A 13,402-nucleotide genomic window follows, 5' to 3' on the forward strand; every position below is an offset into this window, starting at 1 on the left:
AGAGAGAGAGAGAGAGAGAGAGAGAGAGAGAGAGAGAGAGAGAGAGAGAGAGAGAGAGCTAGAGGTGTGTGTCTGTGTGTGTGTGAGAGAAATAGAGAGAGTTGTGCGTGTGTGTTTGTGAGAGAGAGAGAGAGAGAGAGAGAGAGAGAGAGAGACAGAGCTGTGCGTGTGTGTGAGAGATTGAGAGAGAGAGAGAGAGAGCGAGAGAGGACGGATGAAAAGATAGACGGCAGCAGTGCATATTTGTATATTTTCGGCAATCAGCAGAGCGTCCCGTTGCGCAATCATGCGTGTACGCGAGTCACGCGATCACTGTGTGAGTGGATGTCCGGATGCGTAGCCTGGAGGCTAGGCGACCGGTTCCGGACGCGTATATAGCCACTGCGTAAAATTTAATGTAATAGTATGTATATATGGATAATTACCTATATAAATAGAATAATTAATTAATAAACAAATTCTAGTAGCGCTAGGAGTGCATGTCTATATTCATTCCAAAAAGTTATATTGGGGCCCGTTCTGCCTATACCTCTCTATTTGATACGGTCTAATCTAATGCACTATATGCCGTTTTAAATTGTTTTTCGTGGGGTTTACGCCCCAGGCAGCCAGGCTCAGTTAATATATATACCTAGTTGTGATCAGAAGTGAATCAACATCGATTACATGCAACATATTTCGCCTTGGTGCTAGCTCTAGCTTCGTGCAGGGTTTACCGTTAGCGATGCTGCTATAGAGCCCACATGCGGGTTTCAGTCGACTAAAAATAGCCACTCTACGGATGCTTTACACAGCTCACTTGTACTTTTACGTACAATGTCGCTAACAGCATGAAAATGTATTACGTAGATCAACAGATTGATTAAAGGTTGATGTTTCGCACGCATCATTTGAATATATTAGCTGTTAGCATGAAGTGACGCTCGTGATATGCGATTTTGTTCGGGAATCGGCTCGGTGCTATGGCGACAGAAACGGTTGCAGGGCCATGCACTCTACGCGAACTGAAGGCCATTTTAACTGCACCAACTGGTGGAGTAGTTGTGTACCCAACGACATCGTACGATGAAGTGTACCTGAACCTCTTCATCGGGGACGAGTAAGTACTGTATATGCATACGTCATTGAGCGTAATTTGATTTGGATGTTATTTATGTGTATATATATATATATATATATATTCGCACGCACTCGCACACGCGTGCGCCGACATAGTGTGTGTGTGTGTGTGTGTGTGTGTGTGTGTGTGTGTGTGTGTGTGTGGGTGTGTTGTGTGTGTGTGTGTGTGTGTGAGTGTGTGTGTGTGTGTGTGTGTGTGTGTGTGTGTGTGTGTGTGTGTTGTGTGTGTGTGTGTGTTGTGAGTGTGTGTGTGTGTGTGTGTGTGTGTGTGTGTGTGTGTGTGTGTGTGTGTGTGTGTGTGTGTGTGCTTGGAGGGAGAGAGAGAGAGAAGAGAGAGAGAGCAGAGAGAGAGAGAGAGAGAGAGAGAGAAAAGAGAGGGAGAGAGAGAGAGAGGAGAGAGAGAGAGAGAGAGAGAGAGAGAGAGAGAGAGAACGAGCAGACAGACGAATACATTGTGAAATTATGTTATAACTATAATTTTCGCTGTTATCCATAGAGAAATTGCTCATCGAAAAGCAACTCTTCGCAGAATCGGGATAACACATGTCATCAATGCAGGACAAGGTGAAACAGAATTCCACGTGAACACGAATGCAGCGTTCTATGTTGGAACTGCTATTCGGTTCTTAGGTATCGAAGCTACAGACATGATGTCGTGTGATATGACGATACACTTCCAGACAGCTGCCACTTTTATTGAAGAAGGACTACGTGAGGGTCAGTGCGCATGATCAGACTAGATTTTCACGTTAGTATAAACAAAGACCATATATATATATATACAGGGTCTTTGACATAAACACATTTACCTGGTGAATAATCAGATTCGTGTGTTCGGTGATAGATAATATTTCTTGAAAATTTCTTGTTGTTTCAGGTAAGGTCTTAGTACATTGCAGGGAAGGGATAAGCCGATCCGCGACAGTTGTTTTAGCTTTTCTTATACTTAGAAAGAATATGACTGTGCAAGAGGCAGTTCGCAATGTCAGGAGATACAGAGAGATAAACCCTAATGATGGATTTCTCCAGCAACTTTGTGATCTAAATGCCATTGTTTTTAAGTCCCGATGTAGTAAGTAATACATTTAATCAAATTGTAAGCAAATGACTGTTATCAATAAACAAATGAGAGAAGTGACTATATTTCCTCATTGCCTGTTTAAATTAGCATCATCACTTTAAGTAGTTTACTACTGCGATGATAAAAAATTACAATACAGAAAAATAAATTTAAAAGTTTACCATCAAATTATTATTTTAACACCGAGATTAACATATGACTTTTGCATTTAATTATATATATATAGTGTTTATTAGCATACACAATTACCAGAAACGGTCACAAAAAGCAAATAATATGAGCTATGAAACGAAGTGCTTTAATTTAAAAGTTCAGACATGTTACACCTACATGTGTTTCCAACCATGGAGTGTCTATAGTCAGCAAGCCTGAAAGAGCACAATACATGACCAAATTAAAACACTTGAAAATTAATTAAATTAAATTAAATTATATTAATTAAAAATACTTAGATAGTTTTGGTCCATACGCGACACACATATTCAATGACCACAGATTTAAAGTCCAATCTTTACTCAAAACTTTTACCAAATTGTTTTTGAGATTTTCCAGCATGCTTGTCGGATACACTGATCTCTCAATACATAAAGGTTAGTATATAGGGGTAGGTGGGTAGGAAGGTCGGATACCCTTTTACTCACAAACGCGGCAACCCGGTCACCATGGCTACGCTATTTGACATATTTGCATAATTTTCCCACAAAATCAATTTAGCTTAAATGTTTTCCAAACGTCTATCAGCTATCTATCTCGCGTGTGAAATGCAGTTTCTGCACTCTAATAACAAATATTGCCACAAAGATAGAAAAAACTCCTCTGTTATAGAGAAGAAATGTGCCCCCACGTATTTCCTGCTTGTTCAACTGTTCGATGGTGCTGCCCTTAGTGAAAAGAGCGGTCAACTAAAATGATCATTGCAATGCAGTGATAAATTGCTCTGATTAAAAAAAATCCTGATTTGTCAATCTTTGGGGTTTCTCAGAGATCATGATAGGTACCCGATTATGGCTGATCATATTAGTTATCTTAAACTGTTTTCGTAAATATTTTTGTTAAGATCTAATCATTGCCTGTAAAAGCTAGTATTCAGAAACACACCTACGCAGGGAGTTGGATCCTCGCCATCTCAAATAATTTTTGGTTGATGTATGAAGACATTGTTAAGTGCGGCGTTATTTAACATCAGGAGTTTGTCACTTAACGATAACACGGACAAGATAATTCTGCAATAACACAAGGTGGCTGAGTACTACAATAGAACTGAAATGGAGTTATCGGAATTAATACCCGGCAGTGTGGTACGAATGCAGCGTGATCCCCGTGAAAAAATGGTAAATGTCATATTGCAAGCGAATTTGATAAATTTGGACGGGATTATGTTGTAAAAACCGACGGAGGCGATAATGGTACCACAAGAATAGGCACCAGTTAAGGTGGTACGCAGATCGTCCCCAGTCACCTTATGGCAATTCATGATACCGGAGTTTTCTATCGACAGTTGTAGGAAGAGGCTAGAGGGTTCAGCCGGTGAACTGGTCAATAAACTGCCTATAGAGCAGCAAGACAAACTACTGCAACCAGGATCCGAGCAAGAGCCACCACCTGCCACTGAACGATCAGGTTAAAACCCAACCAGTGCGTGCAGTTGTGGGGCCACAACGTTAAAATAACATTCATTTTTACGAGTTGAGTTTCTTTGGTACACTTGATTTGTATAAATACTTGTAACCACTAATGTGGTGTCGTAGCATAAAAAAATAGGAAAGATGTAACAGTAAAATTGTTTTTCAATAATATCCTATATTATAATAAGCATGTATCAGTAGCCTTTTGCCAATTAAACAGCATTTCACTATTTTGCCATTGTAAAAGGCCTTTTTAGATTTGTGGTTGTAAAATTCGGCAACGGAGTGCATTAATTTACATTATACACGCGAGGTAGATGCCCGATATACGTCTGGAAAGCATGAAAGGTAATTGTTTGGCCTTGTCGAAAAATCGTGCTATTCTGTGAAGTAACGTAGCCACCACTATTGACCGGTCTGTTGTTTTTGTGTGTGAAACCATAGGTGAAACCATGGGTTCGTCTAAATGCTGGAAATGCTCTAAGCGTAGCTGGCAGAAGTTTTGAGCGGAGTCAGAACCTTGAATCCGTGGTTATTTTACATGAATGAAGTGTATGTTGGGTTTGCGCCAAATTTCTTTGTATATTTTCAATGAAGTGTTGTGTGATGTTTCTTCAGGCTGGCTAGGGCTGGCTACACATAGACGCCCTCTATTGTTGTACAACGACTACAATTGTGTATAATCACAAGAACGGTGCCACATGGTAGTAGAAATTGTCAGCTTGCTCTATATAAGCCAGGTACCACATCGTATATCTCATTCTGTAATGCTGATAAAAGCATGTTCTCTCACATCTAATTTCATGTCTGGAATGTTTAAATAAAATCGAAGGTATTTTTAGTGTTTACAATGTGAGTAGTCTTTTATAAAATATTCGTTAGTAGTCAGTGTTATTTGATAAAGCTATAAGTCATTGCGATTCGGCAGATTTACTCCAAGCACAGATTAATCATCTTGGTAGGCATTGATTTGTTAAAATCGAACAGAAATTAATTGAAAATGCGCAGAGAGTTTCGTTGCATACACGCCATACACTTTATTCATGCTAAATTACTACAGATTCGAAGACTGATCTTCACTCAAAACATTTGCAAGATTGTTTTGCAAGAATTTTCATCATGTCGTTGGATCCCGTTACAAACACAAAAATAGCCAACCGGTCACCATGGCTACACTACTTGACTCAATGGCACAATTACAGGACAAACCCAATCTCATTTCTAATGCCTTCTAGGAGGCGTATAACAGTAAGCGTCCGCGATTGTTCACCGTTGCACTACTTCGTCTCTAGAAAAGGCCTTTTTTGGCTTTTTTTTCCGCCGAAATTCGGCACTAGAGTGCAATAATTAGCATTATGCACGCAAGTTGGATGCCTCGTGGACGTGGAGAAAGCAATAGAAGTAAAATTATTTTTGTTTTGTATTCGTGAGATTCCGTCAGGTGGCGTAGTCAGAGCGACCGGTTGGTGGTTTTTGTGTATGAAATGTGTTCAGACAACTTTGCAGAAATTCGCATCATAGAGCTGGCAAAAGTTTCGAGGGGAGCATAGAGCATGAATCTGTAGTTATTTAACATGAATAAAGTGTATGTTTTGTAAGTGCAGTAACAGTGTGAGTATTTTTAATTAATATCTGTTCGATGCTTATTCAGGCCTGCAGCCTATGGACGGCGTCTACTGTATAGCAACACCTCTAGACGTCCACAAGGCATCTATCTTGTGTACAGTGTGTTGTATGCCGCCTGTATAGAGATCAGAGGTCAGAAACCATGCAAAGCTACGATACTATTCGATACTATGACGTGTCTTTGTCCTCACTTCTCTGCTTCTAATGCCTTATAGGAGTCCACGAAATATCTACCTTGCATGCATAATGCAAATTAGTGCACTCTAATTCCGAATTTCACAGCAAAAAAATTCCGAAGAAGGCATCTTCCAGGGACGAAATAGCCTTTCGGTGAACAATCTGCGGAAAGTAACTGTTGTATGTCACAAGTTGATCAGTGGTCAGAAACCGTGAAAAGGCACGATACTATTCGATACTATGACGCGCCTTTGTCCTCGGCTTTTTCCGGCTAACGGGAAAGGACGAAGCACAGCGAAGTGCTGTCGTTCGCAAATTTCGTTCTGTGGCCGCCATTTTGAGAATTCGGTTGTGTTACTGTTAGGGTTTGTTTACTTATACTAGACAAGGTTTTAGTTCTTGTAGAAGGAGGGAGTTTATGTTGCGGTGAGAAAGGATTTTGATATATCATATGATGTACCAGTTCATCGTCGTCGAATCAATGTAGTGTACAATATTCGTTTTCATCACGAAAGGAAGCAACGTCGAAAACGAGAACAATCGCAGCATATGTGTAAGCCTGAACTGGATTTTAAATAGTATAATCTGCTGCCGAATACTCTGTACCATTTACATTATAATTTACTTGGAATCAACTTCTATTGGAACGGCTGCAAGACGGCTAACCATGTGTTAGTTTCGCCGTGCGAAGGTTAACGTTTACCATCATTGGACAGTACTACTTCAAATACTTGATGATAATTCAGTCATGCTTCGTGCATAGGGTGTTTTATCAATCACAAAGTTCGCCCAGTACATCCATGGTGATTAGTGCCAAGTCGATAAACTACTAGAAAACATCCCAGTTCAGCACAACATGTCAGATGCGGCATTTCCTCACCGAGACACTGCCATGCACATGATAGCACACACGGCAGATCTGCAATGGCAGTGTAATATGTGTGCTGCAGCTTTTCCTTTGAGTACCAACTTAAAGGATCACATTTTAACTCACACGGGAGAAAAGCCATGCCAGTGTGATTTATGCGCTGCAGCTTTTGCTGTGAGAACAAATGTAAAAGAACAAGTCATGAGACCTCAGAGTACACAACAACCAACTCAACAACCAACTCCGCCAAGTCAACCAAGTCAACCAAGTCAACCAAGTCAGCCAACGCAAGGAAAGACGTACAAGTGCAACCGGTGCGCTGCGAGCCTTCCTTCAAAAGCTGCCTTGAAAGATCACCAGAAAACTCACAGTGGTGAAAAGCCATGGCGCTGTAGTATTTGTTCTGCTGCCTTTCCATTTAGCTCCAGCCTGAAGAAGCACATTGTTATTCACACAGGCGAGAAGCCACACAAGTGCGAGCATTGCACAATGACGTTCTGCCAACGATCACAGCTGAAGTCGCACATGACTACTCACACGGGTGAGAAACCTTACAGGTGCGATCTGTGTAGCGCAGGCTTTGCTCGCTTGTGCAACATGATGAGGCACAAGAGAACCCACTCTGAAAAGAAGCCCCACGTCTGTGCACTCTGCAACGTTGGTTTCCGTGAAAAGTCGCAACTAAAGTCCCATATGAGGACTCATACAGGAGAGAAGCCTCATAGGTGTAATGTTTGCAACTCGGCATTTGCAAATAAAGGGAACATGAAAAGGCATGTAAAGACACACACTGGTGAAAAACAGTATAAGTACAATTCCATCATCTAAGGAACTAAATCTCAGCAGAAGCACCCTATGTGAAATTATACATGTACTGCCAAAAACTTTAGGCACAGCAATGTGAATACTGTTGAGACAGAAATAGTTAAACGACTGGTTGCGAAGTTTAGCAGGAAGAAACTACACTGTGACTCGTGAGATAATGTACCATTAACTTTACCTGAAGCATGTGAACCACATTCAGAGTGAAATCATTGTTTAAAAGGCATACTAGGCCCATTGATTATGCAATGTTGACGAATGCTAGAGTAACTGGCACCTTGTATAGTTAATAAGTACATAACCTTATAGCCAAACGCGTATTAGTTTGTCCAATATCACCGCTGGTTACATTACAAGCAAGACTTGAAATCAGTTGTTGATATTCATTTACGAGCCGTAAATGTCATCCAGGAGTCGAGCAATAACGTAAACATTTGTGCGGCCCATATGTTTTGGACGCCAGATGAAATGGAGGTGTCAGCGGTGTAATCACGCCCACGGAGTAAACATGGAAATGGAGTAAAACACGCGTACTAATCACGGACGTGCATGGACAGCCCTGACAAAAAGTTCCTTATCATATTTATCATTAATCATTCCTTATCACGAGCGTCCGTGTTTACGAAATCACTGATGGTAGCATTGCGTATGGCCGAGCATGCGTGCGAAAATGTCCAGTAGCTATAAATCTGTATCACACCCTCTTTGCCGGCAGCGGTTTGAAACTGTACACAACTGATTTCTTGGACTGCGGATTTCAATTATACATTTCTTAGTAACCAGCAGTGATATTGGACAAACTAATACGCGTTTGGATGTAAGGTTATGTACACAAGGTGCCAGTTACTCTAGCATTCGTCAACATTGCATAATCAATGGGCCTAGTATGTCTTTAAGGTTTGTGCATAGTTCGTTTAAAACATACAGTAACATTGATGGTTATAGCCTCTTTTTAGATATTGAATACTTTTTCATGAATATTGATAGTTAATTTTAGTTTTTTTCTCGAAGGAAAATCATGATGATGAGAATTTTACGTTTAGTTATTGTTTGTGGAACTAGAATATTACAGCCTATGTCATGTTTGAAATGTACTTGGAAGTGTTTGTTCATGTTGCAACTTGAGGTCTATGATCCTGTAAAATTGAATTAGCCCAAAGATCCATGGGTATACATACAGTTTAGTTATTTATAGCAGTGGAAACCTGTGAATACAGATTGATTTGTCTTAAAACACATTACTAGCCTTCTATGCATGCCTGTAGCGTTAACACAATCCCTTTGCTGGCATGTTGGAGACAAGAGAATTGAAAGTAATGTAAGGTATTGTTTTTGAATTTCCATGTACGCACTAAGTGCAGATGTAAATGCATTAAGTGACGTTTTAATCATTTCAGGCGTAATAACACAAGTGGTGTTTTTATTGAAGTCAATGTTTTTGAATGTTAGTGCAGCTAGTATGAAAGAGATTTACGTTATTAGGAATAGACAAAAATCTGCATAAGGTTTGTAAAAGTTATGTCTCCTTATGACATGATGAACTTTGAATGGTTATGGTGGCTCATATGTAATATCGGGTAATTCTACATAATATCAAGGTCATAGAAATAACCAGTAATTTTTAAGATGCTTAGATTTATTGTAGGTCTTCTGATGGGGGACTTACAGATACACTCAAGCTTTTACACGGGTATTGCTCTAATGAAGAGTAAACGTTTATTGACGAATGAATTGAATCGATCACACGTTTTATTCATAGATGAGGTGTAATTCTATACTCGAGCCAAAAAATTCATGAAATTTCCTGCACCTAATTGTGTGACAAGTTGACAACACAAATTTTGGTTTTTCATGTAAAAATGGTATTTTGGATATTTCTCAATTACCACAAAGAGTGAGAAAGTAAGACTTTTGACACAATTAAGAACAGTATGAACCAAAAAAGCACCTCAGGATTTTTCTGTAAGTTTCGATATGTAACGAAGTGTAAATGCTATTTGCAACCGCGTGGCAATTTCAATTATCACTGGCAGGTGACAGCTGTAGAAGGGGTTGATGCTGATGGATACTGGCATAGTGAATACCGTGAAAAGGCTAGTTGTATCATGTCTGATGTCTTCAGTGATATCAGCCATGGCTCACTACACATGTACGTGGGCAATCAAAACTCTGAATGTTTACTTGCATAGCTATATCCATGGAGACATTAGTATGTACAGAGGTAGCATCTAGTGTTAGCCATCAAATAAAAATGAAAATGAAAAATTGATAAAATTTTGTATAAAAGCTTGAGTGTATCCCCTTATTCATGTTATTGTTTCATGTAATCTGTTTTGATCTATTGAAATGTTTCCATTGTCCATGCAGTTGGGATGAATGGTACAGGTACCACAGCACTTTGACTCTTAATTGATGCAGTGCGTTAGAACTTTAAGTAAACAATCACTGAGCTTGGTATTTAATTAACAGTGTTCTGGCTCATTTTTACCTCTAACCAAATTGCAATTTGATGAGATCGCAAAAAAAAACTGCTGACTGGGGTTTCCACTGGAGCAAAGGGAGATTATGCTAAAAATGAAGGAAGCTGGTTATGGAAAGAGGTGTTTTAGCTATGAGCTTGTGGGTACTGAGTAGGTCATTAATTTGTGCGTGGCATAACTGGAAAGGTTAGAAGCAATAGGGCACAATCTTAATCTCTAGAATTTCCTGTCCTGCTGCATTGTTGAATCGATATGGGTATGAGGTGTCATCGGTACTGCTTTCAAATGGCCTTGCTATGTGGCTTAAAACGAATGTACTGTGCTGTATTCAGCTGGATCTGGAGTATTGTGTGAAGCCAATGTTATGCAATTTCCCTCAAAATTGCTATAAAATTCGTTACACCAATAGCATGTCAAACTTGTAGCTTTTCTCAAAACGTGTCTCTTGGTATATTTGAAACCTGGTGTTGTGAATTTTAAGTCTTTAAATCTCCTTTCTAACAAATATTGCAGCGTGCACCCTTTCCTAGTTAAAATGCAAGACATGGCCCAATTATATTACTAATTAATGTGAGTGTATATGACATATCATATGATTGAAATTAGCTAGCTATTAGAAATCCATACGTTCTGACACGTTCTGTGTAGGTATGTGGTAAAACATAGTCGCTTAGTATGATATATATATAAATAAATATCTATCTATATATATATATAGCCTCAATAAAAAAAGTAAGCAGAGGCACTTGGTAGTCAGTGATGTGGATGCAACATGCATTCCTTAATAGTGTTATTAAAAGGCATTGTGACTATACATCGATTCTCTAACATGTAGATAATCGTTGCTTTTGCGACGCCAGTACTGACCTCACACGTAAAAACCTAAGAAATGTTATTGTGACATTCACACGTTCTTGTGGTAAAGGGGATATCACTCTGTAGCTGGAGAGCTAGTGAATTTAGTATTTCTTGTATTGAATAAATTAAATAATTACGGTAGCCGGTTTGTCGGTTATATTGTCGGTTTATGTGTAATTTTTCAGCGTAAAGCAGTGTTTTGCTACGGGCAGGTTTCATTTCGCGCGTCAACTGGTGGATGTTTATGCACATGATCCATATTATCAAGAGCATATAAATCCTTCATATAAGGGTTTGTATGCTCTTGACATTATAGAATAACGCAAGTTATAAGGCCAGTGTAAGAAAACGTGTAAACTATTGTTAGACGTCCATATTTGTTTTTGCAGGCTGTTTAGCCACTGGCAAAATTTAAAGGTTTTTTTCATGGTTGTCCAAATCACATTTGACGTAGTCACTGTTCTTGAATGTAACGTCGTTTACGTAATCATATTTTTAGCATTGTACTTTCTGTGCATTTGTACTGTGCTTCGCAAATAAATGAAATTGCCTCTCTTCTACTAACTTAAAACGGTTGTTTTGAAGCAAGTAAATGGTTGATGGTACTTTCTACACAGGTGGCGAGGTTACAAAGTTATGTACGACGTACCCCAATTTTTAGCTCATCTGACATAGTCAGATGCAGCTTGTAGAATCGCATGATCGTCCGTCTGTGCGAGCGTCCGTCCGTCCGTCCGTCCGTCAACAGTTGGGCACAAATCTAAACGGCTCGACGTACGGTCACGATATTCGGGACGTGGGGGGGTAATCCGAAAACGAGTTGGGATGTCGAAGCTGGGGGTCAAAGGTCAAAGGTCAAGAGGTGTAAAAGAAGGGGAACATTCACTCCTTAACTTAAGGTATAGGGAGGAAATGCAGAATTGCGGCACAAATCTAAACGGCTCGACCTAGGCTCGTGATAGTCGGTGTATAGCATCATGGTAGGAAAAGCCATCACTGTGCCGAAATTGGAGGTCACAGGTCAAAGGTCAATGGGCACAGGGCAGATTTTAGACATTTTCTGAGGACATGGTCTGACGGAGCGATTGAAAAACTTTTTTGTTTCAGCGGTGACCTAGCATTTTTATGGCTGTATTGAAAGGACCATGAAATGTACCTTCTGCTGACATGCGAAGAGTAAGTGTCGGATAACCTTTTGACCCTCAAAGAGAGGGGTTAAACATGGATTCTGTGTTACTGTCTGTGTAGGAAATGAATTTGGAGCTGGCCGGGTTTGCTAGTAGAAATCTATACACTGCCTGGATGTATGAGGGCTACAAATGCTCACAGTGAAACTTTCAAAAGCTAATTTGGGTGAAAGTAGGTTTATGCTCCTTAAATTCGTGATAATTTCTATGGGCAATCGGTAGCTGTCAGTATGTATCATGTAACGTATGCCACTGCGCATGCGCAGTGCTAGTCAGTGCATGTGGTGGTGGTTACTGTGTAGTTTTTTGCTGCGTTAATATGGTTCACGGTGGCAAGCCTCTCTAATTGCAGCCTGTAGGCTTGTGTAAGGTAAATGGCTGAGTTGCTTACTATTCTGTCCCTTGCAAATAGTTTGGTGGCTACTACGTACGGTAGTGGGAGCTTCCATCTTAATCTGAAGACACTGTATCAACGGGTACTGCGCCATCTCGTGGGCAACTTTCATAACGATCGCCAACGAACATTGCGCTTTGCAGAAGGTGTCTGATACGCATCCTGTGGCTATCTCCACTGTGTTCGGCATGTATCGGATGTATGTGAACACATTTGGGACTAACGAGGGTTTACTAGAATCCCACACTCGACCACGAGTGGCACCGCAGTAGAGCGTTAGATGAGCGCTGTCCGCTCCGGTCGGCATCTTGTTGCTACTTGCTTTTGCCCTACTTTTCGCGTACCACTGTTTAGTATGGGAGTGCGCCCCCCCCTTGCTTTCGCCACATCGAACAGCGGGGCCGGATTCAGACCGTATTTGCCGTATTGGGAACTAGCGGTCCTAGAGTTGTCAAAGTGCCCTTCCGAAATTTAGCAGAAATAAAAAATACAGAAAACAATTTGATGGAATTCTGGCTATATTCATATCTTTATTTGTTTTCGTTTTTCTTCTGTCATGTGACAGGGCTTGCAGGAAATCAAACAATTTTACATGGTAAGCAAACTAGCTTTGATATCTGAAAAAAGAATGGACGCTGCTTGCATCAGTCTGCACTTAATTGCTGGTGATGCAAACGCCAGGCAGCAATGAAGCGACAGTAAATGTCCATATGGTTTTTAGCGATTGCTGGCTTGGACGAAGACGTGTGCTCAAATGGTGGCTCATTTTTGTGGGCCCAGGTACCCTTGAAATTTTAAAAATTTCCTGGAGGTGCCCAGACCGCGCCCGCATGTGCTTCGCCGCCTCACGGCGCTCACTGTGGGGTGGTGTGCCGCTTTTTGGGGATTGTGAGGCCTAAAAATCTGGGAAAAATAGCTGTAGCTCAGCCCTGGATTCCGCCCTGACAGGTTGTAACTCTTTCAGAGCCAATTAGTGACACTTGCTGTATGTGTTACACTGTCTGCGCAGTCAACATAAAGCCGTCTTATAATATAGTAATATACAGTTATATATTATATATGTATATATATAGATAATATATATATATAATTCGGGTTTGTAGATGTCCATGTGAAATGTAAAAAACATAGATCTTAAAATAAGGGTGTTTATTATGAACAGCAT

At 40.3% G+C, this 13,402-nt stretch overlaps 2 protein-coding genes across 2 annotated transcripts; both read left to right on the top strand.

Annotated features, from left to right (window-relative positions):
* Window positions 1-582: 582 nt before the first annotated feature.
* On the top strand, window positions 583-2,467 carry LOC106804675 (dual specificity protein phosphatase 3-like). The gene is made up of 3 exons (XM_014805990.1): window positions 583-1,099; window positions 1,616-1,836; window positions 1,997-2,467. Exons 1-3 carry the CDS (start codon window positions 963-965, stop codon window positions 2,197-2,199), a joined length of 561 nt encoding a protein of 186 aa, XP_014661476.1. The 5' UTR covers window positions 583-962; the 3' UTR covers window positions 2,200-2,467.
* A 3,305-nt stretch (window positions 2,468-5,772) lies between these two features.
* On the top strand, window positions 5,773-7,610 carry LOC106821549 (zinc finger protein 239-like). The gene has a single exon (XM_014826452.1). The coding sequence runs from the start codon at window positions 6,485-6,487 to the stop codon at window positions 7,322-7,324; it is 840 nt and encodes a 279-aa protein (XP_014681938.1). The 5' UTR covers window positions 5,773-6,484; the 3' UTR covers window positions 7,325-7,610.
* Window positions 7,611-13,402: the final 5,792 nt, after the last annotated feature.

This window comes from Priapulus caudatus, unplaced genomic scaffold, assembly GCF_000485595.1.
Source record: "Priapulus caudatus unplaced genomic scaffold, Priapulus_caudatus-5.0.1 Scaffold0, whole genome shotgun sequence".
NCBI classification, from domain to species: Eukaryota; Metazoa; Priapulida; class Priapulimorpha; order Priapulimorphida; family Priapulidae; genus Priapulus; species Priapulus caudatus.

What these genes read in the sequence shown, in the direction of transcription:
- LOC106804675 (XM_014805990.1), top strand. Translation starts at nt 963, where the DNA reads ATGGCGACAGAAACGGTTGCAGGGCCATGCACTCTACGCGAACTGAAG. An exon ending in AACCTCTTCATCGGGGACGA is followed by an intron (nt 1,100 to 1,615) that starts GTAAGTACTGTA and finishes TGTTATCCATAG; the next exon opens with AGAAATTGCTCATCGAAAAG. An exon ending in TGAAGAAGGACTACGTGAGG is followed by an intron (nt 1,837 to 1,996) that starts GTCAGTGCGCAT and finishes TTGTTGTTTCAG; the next exon opens with GTAAGGTCTTAGTACATTGC.
- LOC106821549 (XM_014826452.1), top strand. Translation starts at nt 6,485, where the DNA reads ATGTCAGATGCGGCATTTCCTCACCGAGACACTGCCATGCACATGATA.